Source organism: Plectropomus leopardus, chromosome 6 (assembly GCF_026936395.1).
Source record: "Plectropomus leopardus strain MGB_pleo_1.0 chromosome 6, ASM2693639v1, whole genome shotgun sequence".
NCBI lineage: Eukaryota > Metazoa > Chordata > Actinopteri > Perciformes > Serranidae > Plectropomus > Plectropomus leopardus.
In genome coordinates, this window is record NC_142181.1 from 10,179,181 (window position 1) to 10,195,970 (window position 16,790).

Here is a 16,790-nt window from a genome sequence, read left to right on the forward strand (position 1 = left end):
TTTATGAATATATATTTGTATTTATTTATCCTGAACACATACCGTATTCCATGATTATTTTAATATGTTGTCAGGTGATGAAAAGGATTTTAATTATTATGCTGCTCACATCTTAAGATATTTACTGCTGAACTTTGGCAACAACTGGGAAAAAAAAAAAAAAAAAAAGATTTCCGCTACACATGCCAATAAAAATTGAGTGTGTGTGTCTACAGTAAATAAAAACACACAGTGTGTTCGTCATGGGGACACAGAGGAACGGAACCATATACAGATACAGTAAATGCAGGTTTTGCATTTACATTGTCAACATTAACTTTTTCTCTACAGTGCAACTGTGAAAAGCTTAAATTCCAAAATCATAAAATAGAAACAATTGAATATGGAGCAAATCTGGTAGAATAGGAGTATGGCGAATAGAGGTCAGCTTGGCCCTTAGTGCCAGGCATCTGTGGGGTAAACATCTCATTAGAACTGGGGGAAGGGTATGTGTGTGTGTGTGTGTGTGTCTGTGTCTGTGTGTATGTGTGTGTCTGTGTGTGTGTCTTTGTAGTGTTTGGGGGCGGAGGGGTATTTAATGTGTCTGTGGGCGTAAACATCACCTGGATGATTCCAGCACACCACGACAGGACAGTATAAATGCACACAGGTGTTGGTGAGCAGGCATTAGAGAAGGACACACCTAAACCTCCTCAAACAATTGTGAACAAAAAGGAGAACAGACGGACAGGAGAGGTTGAGTTGGATTTTGCTATTCATCAACCTCTGGATGTGCATCAAACTGCTTCACTTCAAATCATAGAGGTAAGTTTGAACTTAAAAAATGTTGATTTCATGTATATTTCATTTGCAACTGCAACAGATTACTGCAAGAATATGATGGGCACGATATCTTAGTATGAGATTCAATTCAATCCAAGTTAAATCTTAATACAGGGAGAAAAGAGGAGTCTCAAAATTCTAAACCTGAAAGAAATTTATTGTGATGACTTGGAGCCAGTGGCGCCCCTAAGGTGAGCTGGGGGAGGGTCATGGACACCCTGATAGATATGCATTCCCCCTGGAAAAAATAATTGACAATTTGACACTGCTTTTTGGGAAGGAGGCTTATTAACATTTTTCAAGTTAACAGCTGAATTTGGTCAGGGAGCAACTGGCATTACCTTAATACTGGTTTTGTTCTTTACAATAAACATTTATTCAAACTAAACCTGTATGTTTGTCTTAAGGAAAAGAAAAACCAGCCTCCTTGAGGAGAAAATTTAAACTGGATGTTGTGGAACTCAAAATGTTGACTGCACAGGTGTCAGTCTATGCACATCAGATAATTAATATTATTAACTTTGAAAAACCAAAGTATATTAATATGTGATTCCTTAACTCCTTATCCTTATCCTTAACTAGTCTATGTACCTTAGCAGCATAATCAAATTCCTAAAATTCTGTTATAGCTTTTGAACCGAAGATTTCCAGCGGCCCCATCTGACCACACTTTAAAACTTTTGGGGAGGTGCCACTCATGGAGCCCGTCAATTTTAACTGTGACATCTTAATCTCAGCAAAAATGGCTCGTTGTAGCTAGTCAATGCCTAGCATTAAAGCAAATTAAAAAGACCTGTGTAACAAAAAAATTCAAATCATGTGTCAAATAGTATAGAAAATCTATTGTCCTCTTAAGGGCCCTTTGCAGTAGAGTGAATGCTAATCTTTGATTGACTTATTTATTACACTGAAACTGTAATTTTGACTGATTATTCTAAAGGTTAAAATGCTTTAACTCTGAGTCATGACAGTAAATCCTTTGGAGAGTTGAGGCTGTGTGTCCACTATAAAAATGAATGCTCCTCAAGAGCCTACTTTCTTCACATTTCCATCTCTAAGGGTAGTTGTTTTCTGATGCAAAGCAGTACTTTGGGGTACCTTATCAAACATACAATTAAAACACTAAATACCTGAAATTATTTCAGCACATACTATCGTGTTACGGTATGAAAACATGCTGACCTAATGATTAGGTGTGGGATGACTAGGTTTGCTTCCAGAATGATCAAAGCTTGCAAACAAGCTACACAGTGCAATTATCAGATTTCTTTTAGGCATAGTTGCTGGATGCGAGCTTTGAGGAGTTGAAAACAAAAACATAAATTCACTGCACTGATCGTTTTGTACTACTTCACACTCACTAACAAGCACGCCATGATCCAAATGGGTAGTTTGCATGCCTTGGCAAGAACAGAGGCCATGCTTGTTTGGAAACCTCTGTAAAGCCAATACTGCCAGTTACCATCCATCAAGCACCAGAGTTATGAGAGCTCAGAGCTTGAATAAAGTCGATGATTGTTACGTCTTTGAGCAGCTGGCCCTATGGTACGGCCTTGCCCAAAATTATTTTAATGCCATGTATATTTTTGCAGCATTGAAACCTTGCAAACAAAGCTGATCCTTGTGTTTAGACACTTGCGCAGAATTAAAATGATTTGGTTGATTTGGAGCACTTATGTGTCACACTTCATTGGAAAGTTTTGTTTCTCATTAACTTCATGTCTTTACTGCAGTGCTGCATCCACCCAGGATTTTAGCCTTTCAGTGGGGATTAAAAACTGCAGTGGGACAAAACTGCTTGGAACATGTGAGACTGTACATATGCAGTCCAAAGTGAGAGCTAATAAACCAAGAGGAGAAAAACATTTGGAGCAGGAAAACAAGAAATACAGTATACTGATGTAGGACATGAGCTCACTGGACTTGATAATGAAATTACTTGTCTAGATTCTCAAATTTCGACAAATTAAATAATTGCCATCAGTTTAATATTGCTACATACACCACCAACTGTGCATATATATTATTTGTTTTTAGCACAATATGTGCTTGCACATATTCTCTTTTACACCTCCCTTTCAGCCCCAGACTGGCATTGTCATCTTGGCATTTTGCTATTTGAATTACAGTATTTAAGGATGATTGATGTTTGAGAGGTCTTGTAACTGGCTGACTGGTTAAATGGAATAGAGACTGTGATAAAAAGCCCTGTCGAGTATGATTGCTACCAGTATTTTTGACTCCAATTTTTAGGAACTGTATTACAGATTTATATAAAGACACTTTTTGCCATTGTTGGGGCTTAAAAATGTTTTAGGAGGACGTGTGGTGTCAGATTTGCAAGGTCATCTGTGAGCAGGTTGCGGTTGCCTTGAAACAACATATTCTCATACAACAGTTCGTAAGACATCCTTCATGCACGCACAACAGTTTGTATAATATCACACAAATTAGCACCCCGCAAATGACACTGAATCATTAACATGCATCTACAGAGTTATAGGTTTAGGCAATAATAGTTACTATGGTTAGGTCTAGGAAAAGAAACACGGTTGATTGTCTTTAGATTTGGGCAAGTCGGGTGACTGTGGTAAGGTTAATGAACGGAAACATGGTGAGGACAAACCTTAAAATAACACAGACTTCTCACAGTTTGAACATGCATCACCAGGGAAAGGTCCTGGTTGAAAGTCTAGCATTTTGTGACCCATCCAATACCCCAGCCTGCCTCCACTCAGGACTGCCTCCTTGTTTACCCCTGTCAGCACATCAGTCACACGATGACAGCCTTTCAAAATATGTGGATATGCACAAATATGGGTGCATTCATTTTTCATGACAAAACAAACAAACTGTTTTTGAGAAAAGCCTGTTTTGAGAAGTAGTTCAAAGTAACTGTTGGTTTCACAAATCTTAATGACTTTTTTTTCTACTCTGTAATCACGTTCTGTTCCTGGTTTATTGTTTTACAGGTTGTGGGCTTGTAGAAAATGTTTGGATCCCTGAACAAACGCATCCAGGACTGCCTGGCTGAGCGAAAAAGCCGCAGGACCAGACTAGTGACCAAAGATGGGCGCTGTAATATTGAATATGGAAACATCATGTACAGCAAACACTTATCCTTCCTGGCTGACTTTTGGACCACCTTTGTAGAGATCCGGTGGCGTTTTGTCCTTTTCATCTTCATCACCTCCTTCACCCTGAGCTGGTTCATTTTTGGCCTACTGTGGTACTGGATTGCCCGCAGTAATGGAGACCTGACCTGGCAAAACCCAGCAGAAGACCACACTCCATGTGTTGATAATGTTGTAGGACTGACAACAGCGTTCCTCTACTCCCTTGAAACCCAGACAACTATTGGGTATGGTGGCCGAGCGCTCACCCCTCTCTGCCCAGGTGCTGTGGCCCTTCTCATCATCCAGTCCCTCCTCGGTGCAATTATCAACTGTTTCATGTGTGGCGTCATCCTGTCAAAAATCTCTTTACCCAAAAAGAGGGCTAAGACCATCACATTCAGTGAAATGGCTGTCATCAGCCCCAAAAATGGTTCACTTGCCCTGTCAATCAGAGTGGCCAACCTGCGCAAGACCCTGATGATTGGAAGCCAGATCTACGGCAAACTGCTGAGGACAACAATCACACCTGATGGGGAGACAATCATTATGGACCAGGTGAACATTGACTTTATGGTGGACGCCGGCAAGGACAACCTTTTTTTCGTGTGTCCGCTCACGCTCTACCATATCATCGACAAAAGCAGCCCCTTCTTTGAGATGGCGGTGGACACGCTCCAGAAACAAGAGTTCGAGCTGGTCGTCTTCCTAGATGGCACCGCGGAGTCCACCAGCTCTGCCTGCCAAGTCAGAACCTCCTTTATTCCTCAGGAGATCATGTGGGGCTTCAACTTCCTACCCATCATCTCTAGAAGCAAGGAGGGGAAATATAGAGTAGATTTCTCCAACTTCTCCAAGGTGGTGCCGGTAGCCACTGCACACTGTGCCTACTGTTTCCACAACATCAAGGGTCATCATCACCACTCCAGAGATGGGCGTGACAACCAGGGCTTTGAGGTGATCGATATCAATGACCCTCCCAATGTCACCAAAATGTGAGATCATTGGTACATAGTATATGAACAGTGGATACTGAGACTGGTAGAGGCGTATACCTCTCAGTGACAAAGTCTCTAATGGACAAACAGGTGCTGGAGGCAGGTGGGGTTACCTAATGGCAGACAGCACATTGTGTAGCATTTAAATATGAAGTAAATACTTATTTGTTATTCTATTGTGTTTAACGCAGATTTAAAAAACAGTCTGTGGGTCAGGACAGTTATTGTGAACTATTTGTATGTAAAACCACACCTGCCACTGTCTGCTGACAAAAAAAACCTGTTTTAAAAAAGGAGGCCAGGTCATGCAAGATGGTGAGGCTGCAATTCAACAACAGAAATAGAAAGTTTTCCCAATTTCTCACACATGGGTATTCGCTTTTGCTTTTAAATGAAGATGAGTGGTTGTCATTTATCTCTGTGGCTTTTCACATCAGGTTTAGTAAGAGGCAGGAAAGCTTAGCATAATGTACTATCTGGTGTATGAATCTTGTAATTACTTGAAAGACCAGTGTTGAGGGCCATGCTTTGGTCATGGGTGAAAAAAAAACAAACAGATTAAGTGGTTTATTGAATAATTGCTGTTATTGTAGGCTGCAGTTCATGAAGAGACACTTGGACTAGAACCATTAGTATGCTTCATGTTTCAGACACTGAGGCACTAGCAAAGGGTTGGGCTCAGAAGCCACTCTTTTCAAACAGTGGATGATGCAGTTGTGGTTTTCTTCTTGAGTGAGGACATTGTGAGAGAACAAAGCTCTCAGGAAACACTTAAAATATGGCTGCATGCAGCACTGATTATTGTATGAAAATCAATTCTCTTTGTTAAGTCTTTTTTTGTATTTGATCTCAGGGGAAAAATACACTGAAATAAAAGCTATTTTTGCATTCAAAAAAAATGTCTCTGTCGCTGTGTTATTTATCCACCTAACCGAACCAGAGTGTCGTATAAGGACTGTGATCAAAAAGGTCAAAGCGTTGTAATGACAGGTGCCAACCCCTATCACAGCTTTTCATCTGTAAACAAAGAGAAGTTGTGACAGCAAACAGGGATCCAAACACAGCAGTGGAAGTGTTTGGGAGATAAGAGCTGTTGCTTGCTGCCCATTATTTTGCCTGCAGGTTCTGAACATGAAACCAGAACTCTCCATTTAGAGAAATAACAGCGCAAACCATACACTAGCATGGAGCTTTAACAGTTTTTTTTAAGGCTGACCTCCCTCTGTGACCTCTCTGATGAACTGCATATGTTGATGTGTGTGTCTGTATCCAGAAATGTAGCAAGTGATAAAGTAAAAAGCAGGGCTAGGGTGAAAGATTGAGAAAATTATTGACAAATATATGAAATGACTAAGCAGCATAAAGCTAATACATGCCTCACAGACATGTTCTAATAAAAAGCAAGTCCACATCTGTCCCCTGATGGCTCACTGTGCCTGTGATGCATATTTTTGTCTGCATGGCTCATGCAAACTAATAAAGCCCTTTGCAAGGCTGCTGCTGCCATTCAAAACACACACAATGTTGTTAAATAACCAACACCTGTAATTTTAAGCTGTGATCATGGAGAGAATTAAATGATGCAAAGAGTCAAATACACAAAAAGCAGTCTAAGGTGATTTTTACAAATTCAAATGCCTAACTTGTATGACCTGCTCATTCAATCCCTGATAGAAAGGAAAAGGGTGTAAACACACTTGATCTGAGTTTCTTTTGTAATGACATAACACAATTGTTACAGTATCACAGACAGAAAGTCTGTAAACACTGTGTGGCTGCCTCGCCCTGCTACCCCTTCCACCCTTGTCTTCCCATTGGAAATGATTAATTAGAATTAAAGTAAATTAAAATCAGTCACTAGAAAATAAGGTATAGCCACCTAAAACTAGCATGGCCTAATGCCAATGTTGTTATCATTAATATGCAATAATTGAAGCCTTTAATGATCAATCACTTAAATCAAGAATGAGAAAAATAACCCAAACATCACATCCCCCATGAAGGTATGATTTATTGCAGTATGTTGTTATATCCAACTGCATTAGGGGGACTTAGTAAACCAGCAACTGAGTGTATGCTCTCTTAATAGGAAACAACATTTCTGTATAACCTTGTCATGGTTATTTTTTGCATAAACTCAATTATATAAAATCTGATGAAACCACATTCAAGAGACCGAACAACGAACTGTTACACCTCTTTACTGTAAACCACACATGAATCCAGGTGAAAATGCTTCACTTTAGAGTTAGTAAAACTATAAAGTGTAAGCTTGTTTTGTTAGAATTTGTTTTGTATCTTGATGCAGATACAAACAGAGCTGACTTAAATGAGGAGGGTCAGAAAAGCTGCTTTCTATCAGCAGGTGTAAATATTTCCTACTAAACACATGAGCAAATTTTCCATAATTGGTAGTGTATGTATTAAACAAATGTAATACCCTTTGAAAATGTGTATTTAACTTTCAGAACTGTCACAAAATTGAGGCAAAAAGAATGTCAAACCTTGACACAATGCAGACAAGTATTGTGCAAAATGTGCAGGTTGCTCATGATTGTACTACTTTTGTACATCTGGATTCTCAAAATGGCTCAACCATTTGGTGAAGCCACAGGCATGGCTTCTAACTGAGATGTTTTTGCCCACAATAAATAAGAAGACTATTGCTCCATGAGTGCTGGTGTTGTGTTTGTTTTGGAGCCATAGGCAGGGAACGGAAGATAACTTGAGAGGTAAAAACATTTATTTTGTCACATTTTCCTATACAAAATCCCTTTTTCAAAAGGTATTACTTCATACATTGCAGGAATGACAATAATAATAATACATTGGTTAATTGTAAAATATACACATATATTTATATATATATTTGATATCCAAAATACATTGCATATACGAAGTAGCACAGATCCCTTTTCATTGATAATGCTTGTGAAACAGTTAAGGGTACAATAGAATAATTTCTTTATGCTACAAATTACAAGTTCCCTTTTTATTTGTTCTTTTAAAGCTATAAACTTTCAGGAGAAGCTGGTTGTGGATATTAATACTGTCGGTGTTGTTTTGCCTAAAATATCTGAAATTCTTTAATGCACAAGAAAAGGTTTCAATTTCAGGGCTATTTGGCATAAACAGTAATTATAATGGAACAAATCCATCATGATCACATATTGCATATAGAGTAAAGGAATCCCTGGCTGTTGGATAATGACTCAAGCAGGCATTTGTGGTTTGGGGAAGACAAACAAAATACCTTGTGCACGTAAAGACACTTAGGCACTTCAGAAATAATAACAATATCAAGAAAACAAAAAAATGTTAAAATGTATTGCCCAAATGTACAGATATAAAAACGCTTAAAATGCTGAACAAACTACTTAGCAGAAATGGACTTAAAAGGTTTGCATTTTTGACCGAGGTCAACTCGTATTAATTCTCTTGACTTTTTATACTGTGTCACATATGAAAATAACTCTGCATAATTTATACAGTAAGTTGCTTTAATGCCTAGTTGACTGTTGCTTATAAAATAATAAAAAATAGGTCTGACAAACGCACAGCGTTTGCGAATCTGAGGATTTCCTTGTTTCATCTTGTCATACTTTATCTGTTTTGTTCTCGGATAAACTACTTAGTCCAAAGTAATTTATTTTCAAGTGTCCATTTTCAGTTAGGAATACTTTCGCTATTAACAGCTTTGAACACCTGAAGACGGATATGTTTTGACATTATACTGTTACATGATGATGAAATCCTGACTTGAGATTCATGTGCATTTTGCTGGGCTTTAGATCAGTGAGAAACTAACATTCAAACACACATGCTGCTCTCAAACTAGGATCCAGCCCTGGTAAAAAATGCAACTCAACTGTCTACTAACATGACATACTGCTGAGCCACTTCTCTGTGCTGACCTATATGGTCCTGACTGGCCTACAAAGAGGAAGGAAACACCGTGGCAGTTGTTATTAACAGAGTGCACTTCAAAATCAAAAATTGTCAGATTTCTGATGAGACATGGAGATGATGATTATACATCTTTCTATGCATTTTAATTAAAATGTAATGCTGTTTTGTGTATAAAGAGTAAAAACATACAAAACAGCAGTTAAGGCACGGTGAGGGTTTGGTTTCTCATTGTGTACTGAAACTGGATACACCGTAAGGCATTTTGGATAAAAATATTACCCAGGCATAGTCTTGTTGTGTAGATAACATCTACATCATCACATCTGGAAAAAAGGCACTTTCTTGTTCATATACAGATGTGTGCAGCAAATATGGTGTTTAAAAGTAAAAATAGTTTTTTTTATTAAACAAATGAAAACATCTGACAAATTTTGATTTTGCTGCAAGGTATCCCTTTTTTTAACGCATTTCACAAACCAGACAACATTCACATTAATACTGACATGGTCGAGCAACAAAACATCTGGAAATGGCATGGCTGAAAGGCAACAACATGGCAAACATTTAATAGCCTAGTGTGTGGCCCCCTGAAAACATCTGACCTGGGTTGAATTATTGCTGCAAATTACTTCAATTACATCTTGACTCAGCTTCCCCAGCAGTCAACTGTACACGTCGCCCGTCCTGAAATCCTGTACCCAACACACAGAAAGCATTTTAAGTAACTGAGTTGACCCAGGTCAGCAGAACATACAGCGCTTCCTTCTTTGGCATTTAACTCTTCTCTAGCCTTCCAGTTTGGAGGATAAATAAAATTGTGAATGGCATATTCCAGTTGCCAAATTTCATTCAGTGCTGAGAAAAGTCCATCTCTTTGAGAGCTCTTCCATGTCCAGCGAATTCCAGAAGACTCTCCACACACATGTAAAAAGACACAGATGGACAGAAGAGCAGGCAGTGGGAACAGAAGGCTAGTGGTGGGAATAAGAAACCCCAACAAGGCTGTAGCCAAGCAGAAAAGGCAGATGCTTTCAAGCGTAATGTACATAATGTACTGAGGAGGATGTAGATTGAGACCCATAAATAATAGGCCCATGTCTGGTACTGAAGCACAGCGAGGAGGGAGGCAGACTCGAGTCATTCTCCTGTCCTGCTTTGGTTTGGGGAGGTTTTGGAAAGGACACCTTTGGGTGCAGCTTTCTGGAGGGTGGGAAAGAGAAAGGCACAGGAAACTCACGTTCAAAAAACCATAAACAGTCTGGTAAAAGTAAGTAGTATTCCATTTTGGACCATAGCATCCAGTTGTTTATAGATTCTTACAAATAAAAAACAAAACATCCTTCAATTTTATCATCCTTCATTTAGGAGCAAGATTTCTTCAGAGGACAAATGCCTCAATAAACTCATTGGTTCGGTGTCGTTGGGAGTGCAGGTCAGCAATATGGACTTTTGTGTGGGAAAAGGAAGGTTTTAAAGGCTTGATGGTCAGAACGGGGTGTTTAATAGTAACTACCCAAGTGGGATGGCACATGGGTGTTAGGGTGGCGAGGAACATTTGGGTTGGGGTAGATGCCTGCAGTGGGTGAGCTCCAGTACGGAGTGGTGGGTCCAAAGAAATTGGAGGAGGTGACGGGCATGGATGGAGGGTGCGGGGATACAAAGTTGACCTTCTGCTGGTGGGCATGGTAGGAAGGCACATAGGTCAAGTCCGAGGGGTACTTATACATGGAGGACTCGGTTGGGTGCGGCTGCAGCGCCTGAGCGATGCCGTGGAAGTCGAACTTGTAGGCGTAGCGCTTGCCGTGCACCTTGGTCATGATGTTTTTGTCATAGTAGTAGCGCAGCGCACGGCTCAGCTTGTCATAGTTCATGTTGGGCTTGCTCTTGCGCTCGCCCCAGCGCCGTGCCACCTCATCTGGGTCTGTCATCTTGAACTCGCCGTTGGTGCCCTCCCAAGTGATGCAGCCGGCATTGGCGCTGTCAGACAGGAGCTCCAGGAGGAACTGCCACAGTTGGATCTGGCCGGACCCTGATGGTGGACACAAACAGTGATATGAGATGCAACTTCATCCAAGAGCATTACTGTACAGCTCCACAACTCAATGTCTGTCCAGGGTGCCCTGCATGAAAGGACATTTTTACATGACAATTGCCTGTTCACAACAGATGCGCTCTGAAAAGTGTGCTAAAAGTCTTACCTGGATTGGCTAGGCGACTACTGGTGGGACCCAGAATTTGGTAAGGATCTGTGGACAAAAGGAGAGCTTTACTGGAGTAAACAGTGATTACTGTGGTAAAATAACGGTATGTGTGGAGTACTTGAGACAAAATAGACACATCACTGAGTAACTGATGATATAATGATGATTCTAAATTTCTTCTTTATTACTTTTGCTTAATAATGTCAAATTTCAGATTGATTAAATAAAGCAAAATATGCAAAACATTGGCATTTGGGCATTATGTGCTGAACTCTTGTATTATTGTCTCTAAATAATTAGCTGACCAGGGAAACCAATTACACATGCTAATAGTTGTGTGGCAGAGAAACACTTGTAGACACTCATAGCTTGGTGGTAAACAGCAATCATGCTTGTTTTGCACTTTTTTTGAAGACTGTGACAACATTACTTGTCTTTATTTCTTGCTTACCTACATTAACTTTTACATATTAGGCCTTCAGCTCCTACCATTTCACTACCAATGCAACAGCAGAACAAGCAAATACAAGGAGCATGCATTTCAGAATCAAAGACAATATAATTCTCTTCTGGTCATAGAATAATCATGCTTATCTGTCTTCACTATTAGAGGAGAGGAGATTTAAACAATGTGATTATTTCTGCTGGACAATGCTGGGGAGACCAGGGCATCATTCAAAGTCAGAGTTTCAGTATTTTTGAAAACAACACTCAAAACATTAAGACTAACCAAACCAACCTTAACTAAACTGGCACAAAGTAAGCTGATATCCATGCTGACAAAGTCTGCTTGTATTTCTTTTTTTATACAACAAGCTCAAGAAAGTCACCAAGTAAGGCATTACCTGGCTGAGCTCTAGGCTGCTCAGTGGACTTGGTCACATTCTGAGTAACCACCGGTGAACCTGCAGGGATAACTGGGATAGTTATTATAATATATACAGGAGAGGACACATTCCTCAAATATGCTCAAAATGCTCCACCCAAATATATTAGCAAAAATATAATGAAAAAAAATCACTATACTATGACAGGTAGCTGTGCATCACTGTCCAATATAATCACTAGCAAATGTAATGACTAACATGAATAAACTTTAAAAAAAATTGCTGTGGTTTAGGACTAGTTTAAGACTAGTTTCAATAGTATGGTGTAGTGCAGTTTTGCATGTGGTTTGTCCAAGTGGTATTGCCGTATCAAAGCAGAAGCCATTGCTCGACTGCTTTACAATAAATGTCAAACACTGTTTGAAAACGCTCACCCATTCACTCATTCACTCACTCTTCACTGTGTACTGTGTATTAAATAGTGAACTACATAGGGAATAACTGAATGAGATTTGGGACACTAAGCTGGAATGTTCTTTCTCCAGAAATACACGACCGAATTGCATTGTGGTATATGGGAGTAAAATTTAGTGTACATTGTATGTGCACTCAAATTTGCTGTGTGTTGTGGGTAATTTATAGTGCACTATATAGTGGATGAAATTAACCGCTGAGAATTCAAACACTACTACAAAATGGCGAACACACTAAATAGTGCAGTATTTCCATGATAGGGGATATAATTTCGAACACAGCTAATGTCTCTTTATTTCATTACTTCCAAATGTATTAAAAAGTGGAAAACTAGGATGCAATATGAGTGTTAGGTAGGCTAAATAACTGTAGACTGTTATGTTTAAGTTGTTATAAGGTCATAAAAAACGTCTTGGAAAAAAGTTGTAGCACAGTGGGGGCTTTTGTTTTCTCTATTTGACAGGCCACAATATAAGAATGAAAGGGAAAGATAGAGGGAACAACACGCAGCAAAGGACTGCAAGCTGGATGTGGACCCATGGCAGCTGCAGCAAGGACACTGCCATTGCACATGGGGTGCCTGCTCTATCCACTGAGCTACTTGGTTTTGTATGTCCTGAAAAGAGTAATTATAATATCCTTGTATAATATTTCATTAAAAAAATGAATAAATGTATCATAGTGTGTGCATTTTTCCTGTGTGGTTCTCAGGCATATGCTGGCTCCCTAAAATGGCATTGAATCATAAAAACTTTGAGAACCCCTGATCTGAGATATTTGTTTCCAAATGCTAAAAATAGTCTTGTTTAGCTCTGAAGTTTGCAAAATATCTTCCTGGGTGGGATTCCCCTGAAAACTGGTGTTCATTAAAAATGATGCCCCCTCTCAGGACAGCCATGCATTCTCACTGTCCAGTCAAAAATGCACAATGATTTTTGTGTCCTCACCTTTGCCACTGTGCATGTTGTTTGACCATCCTGTCCGCCTTACAGCATCATATGAAGGGTCTGACAAAGACACAAAAGAAGAGAAGTTTAAGTATTTTTTAAAAATATTTTCCAGCTGCCATTTTCTCTAAGAGTGAGACAAACACTCATACTCTTATAAGATCAGTGGATGCATTTAAAGAAATCGTTTTTTAACAAAAAAAGCTTTGTATTTGATGAAATCTATAAATCTGTCCCATATGAGTGTCTCACTGGACTGCAACTGTGACAGCAAAAACATTGAGACAAGTGCCAAATGGTGTCAATAATTCTATCAAACCACATTTCTAGATGCTCTTCACCGGATATCTGGGCATGGCAGTGTGGTTTGGTTTGGCTCGTTGTGATGGTTTAATAGATGGCACAATCTTGAACAGAGTACAGTTGGCTGAGCAGCTTGCAACACTCTGACCACAAATAAAGGGAATGATGCAAATTAACGTACAACAGGGACACATTCTCTCTCACAGACACACACACACACACACACACACACACACACACACACACACACACACACACACACACACACACACACACACACAGACAATACATGCACATGACATTCACCCTTACCTCCCTCCCCACACAAGCGGCTTTTATGAAACCTTGACAAACAGCCAAATTGGCCCAGTTTGCATGAGTTCTACCTGCTGTGTGTCTGCGGTTCAAACCTGACTGAGTGTGAAGCTGGACAGCTTCCAGTAACAATCAATCACTCTGACATGACCAGATAAAACAGAGGATGTATTCTTCCCCTGGCAATGTCTCAAAAACACCCCGCTCACAGTGCACCTGGCCAGCACCCTTGATGGTTCATATTAATATGGGCTAAAAGCATTCAATCAGTTGCCAGAATACAGGGAAATATGATGCGCATTGTAGCCAGATATGCTATACATTCAATGTTTTGTGCGACATGCTATTCACAATGTTATCATGACCTGGACATCTTTTTCTCAGCAGTTTCTCCCAGAGGGCAGACAGTGTAATGGTGATGACAGAGGTTGTTGCTGGGACAAGCAAGCTAGAAGGTCAAGAGGCCATTTCCCATCAGTGTAGGCTGAATTTTTGAGAAGCAAGTTTTGATGTGAATCCCTAGATTCAAAAATCTTTACTGAGAAGGAGAGAGAACAGGGCTCAATCCTGCTGCACCAAACACCAAAACTACGAATTACTCAGAAAAGGCACATGTAAACCAGTGCAAATATGAAGCACATCAGGACCTCATCTCAAACATGAAAGTGTTGATTTCTGGATTGTGATTTCACCCGACATACATGATTAATTATCAACTAGAATAGATTATTAGAATGTTTTGACATTTCAGAAGTGAGTGTGTTGATCCCAGATTTTAAATGCATTCTCTGTGTGTCTGTGTGTGTAGGTGTTTGTTTGCCAGACATGAATATTTATGTGTTTGCAAATTATTCACCATCAGTGCAGTCAGATAACTCACACGCTGATAAGCTCTAAATCATTGAATAAAAAAAGAACAAATTCACTATCATATATGTTCTTGTCTAAACTGACATGGCCAAACTCATCAAGCAGCTTGCCGACATAGGAGGGTTTTTAGCTTGATTACATTTACCTGGGTCAACTTTTATAGCCAGGGAAGGCCCAGGTGAGCGTAATCAAGCTAACGACCCTCCATGTCAACAAGCTGCCTGATGAGGCTGGCCATTTCTTCCTCCAAGACAGTGAAAGGGTGTAATTATTTAAAAATCCCATAAATTTGGCATCCAAAACACACTTTAAAGATGACTTGTTGTAAGAGTGACACAATTTGAACATCCTTATCCAAATGAACGTCCTTACTACAACAACACATTTGGGTCTTGTGTGCCATTTTGACCCATAGAACTCTTATGCAGCCACACCAAGGGAACATCAAGTGCCATCAATCAACGTTCATCATCAGCTTCCACTTCATGTACAACCATTGCTAAACACTGTACAACACTGCCCTCCTGTGGTTCAGGACAATCTGACCTCTTGATTCTCCTGAAATAAACAATAAAATACACAAAGTCAAACTCCTAATTTTCTCCTTTCAGCACAACTGAACTCTAGATTACAATCTCTCTGCACCCATAAACTCAAAGTCTGCCTGTTAACCTGCCACACAAGTGTTTTGTTGCTTTTTTCATTTGATAATTGTCCAGTGAGAATGTAAAAACATTTCAGGTGACGTATGCTTTCTTTAAAGGATCTTTTTTTTTAGTTTGTTTTGTGCAGTTTTCTCTTCCTTACAAGCAAAATATACACTGATGATGAAATGTCCTGCTGCTAAAGGACCTCTTAATTAATTTTTAACTTTACACCTTTTAACCCATGACTTTTCAGCAAAGACTTAAGTCTTGTCTGCAGATGATAAGAGCGGTTATGGTCTCTGTGACTGAAAAGAGAGATATTCAAAACAGAGTAAAAGTGGTACATGAAGTGGTTCAAAAGATGGATAAGGTAAAATGTGGGCTTGCGACAAAGCAAAAGAAAAGTGAATGAATTAAGATATGATCAAAAGGATGAAAGAAAGGACAGTGTAATAGAGAAAAAGACAAAAAAGGGGAGAAGAGGGACAAATAACAAGCAGGCTGCCGTGGCTCAGCGGGGCTGTCAGATTCAATCTGGTGTGGGCCGGCAGGATAGCCAAGGAGCAGCGACTGGGGGAGAGTCCTGGGAGACTTGCGTTTCCTGCCTGCCTCGCCTGCAGACAACCTCTCTTTGTTTTACTGGCCCTTTTTTCCCCTCTACTCACCGCCAGCCCCCCCTCCCCACCTCCATTCACTCTCCACCACCCCGAAAAAAACACAACGGGGCTCCCTCCATACGTGCAGCGAGGGGTTGCAAACAGGAGAGGGGGTGGTGGGGGGGGGGGGGCGGAGACAGAGGAAGGAGAGATGAGAGAAAAGGTGAGGAAGTCACCAAAAGAGAAAGATTATTGAGAAGCAGACAGATGAGGATGGAGACAGAGTGACTAAGTCCGTAAAACGGCTTGAGAGAGAAAGAAGAGAAAAAGAAAAATAATGAAAAAAAAGTCAGACGAAACACAACTTTGGAATTTGAAAAGAAAACAATGGCAGCAAACCCAGCTACTGTCTGGTATGGGCTGGAGGGGATGCCCAGTAATATGGGCTCATCCACATCTCTTACCCTTGGTGTTGTTGTTGGCAGCAGGTTACATTAACTCCCAAAACAATTTTCTTTTACCAGCATGCGGGCAAGAATGTGGATATTAAAGGTTTGCAACAATGTTTTGGGCTTAATTGGAGTGAGTGAAAGGAAGGAAAGCGGAAGGGCAGAAAAAGGAAGAAGCAGCAGATGTAAAATGTACAAAGCCCAAGTGGTCTGGGGTACGCAGGGCGACCCAGCCACGCAAACGCAGACACAGACCTGAATGTGCACACACAGAGCTGCCTCCCCCCCACCTCCCTCCCTCCTTCATTTTTCCAGGCCT

At 40.1% G+C, this 16,790-nt stretch overlaps 2 protein-coding genes across 7 annotated transcripts in view; one reads left to right on the plus strand and one right to left on the minus strand.

Annotated features, from left to right (window-relative positions):
• The first annotated feature begins 637 nt into the window (after nucleotides 1-637).
• Nucleotides 638-5,843, plus strand: LOC121943644 (ATP-sensitive inward rectifier potassium channel 1-like). Its single transcript, XM_042487220.2, has 2 exons — nucleotides 638-804; nucleotides 3,795-5,843. Exon 2 carries the CDS (start codon nucleotides 3,813-3,815, stop codon nucleotides 4,932-4,934), a length of 1,122 nt encoding a protein of 373 aa, XP_042343154.1. The 5' UTR covers nucleotides 638-804; nucleotides 3,795-3,812; the 3' UTR covers nucleotides 4,935-5,843.
• A 1,815-nt stretch (nucleotides 5,844-7,658) lies between these two features.
• Nucleotides 7,659-16,790, minus strand: part of fli1 (Fli-1 proto-oncogene, ETS transcription factor) — a 36,825-nt gene continuing 27,693 nt past the window's right edge. For all 6 annotated transcript variants that reach the window (XM_042486131.2, XM_042486129.2, XM_042486132.2 and 3 more), the window contains 4 exons: nucleotides 13,292-13,351; nucleotides 11,889-11,948; nucleotides 11,041-11,088; nucleotides 7,659-10,871 (listed from right to left, as the gene is read on the minus strand). In XM_042486131.2, the coding sequence (XP_042342065.1) occupies nucleotides 10,342-10,871; nucleotides 11,041-11,088; nucleotides 11,889-11,948; nucleotides 13,292-13,351 (698 nt within the window). In that variant the 3' untranslated portion in view covers nucleotides 7,659-10,341. The remainder of the gene's footprint in view (nucleotides 10,872-11,040; nucleotides 11,089-11,888; nucleotides 11,949-13,291; nucleotides 13,352-16,790) is intronic.

Bases quoted from the DNA above. Each gene is read 5' to 3' on its own strand.
- LOC121943644 (XM_042487220.2), top strand. From the start codon at position 3,813: ATGTTTGGATCCCTGAACAAACGCATCCAGGACTGCCTGGCTGAGCGA.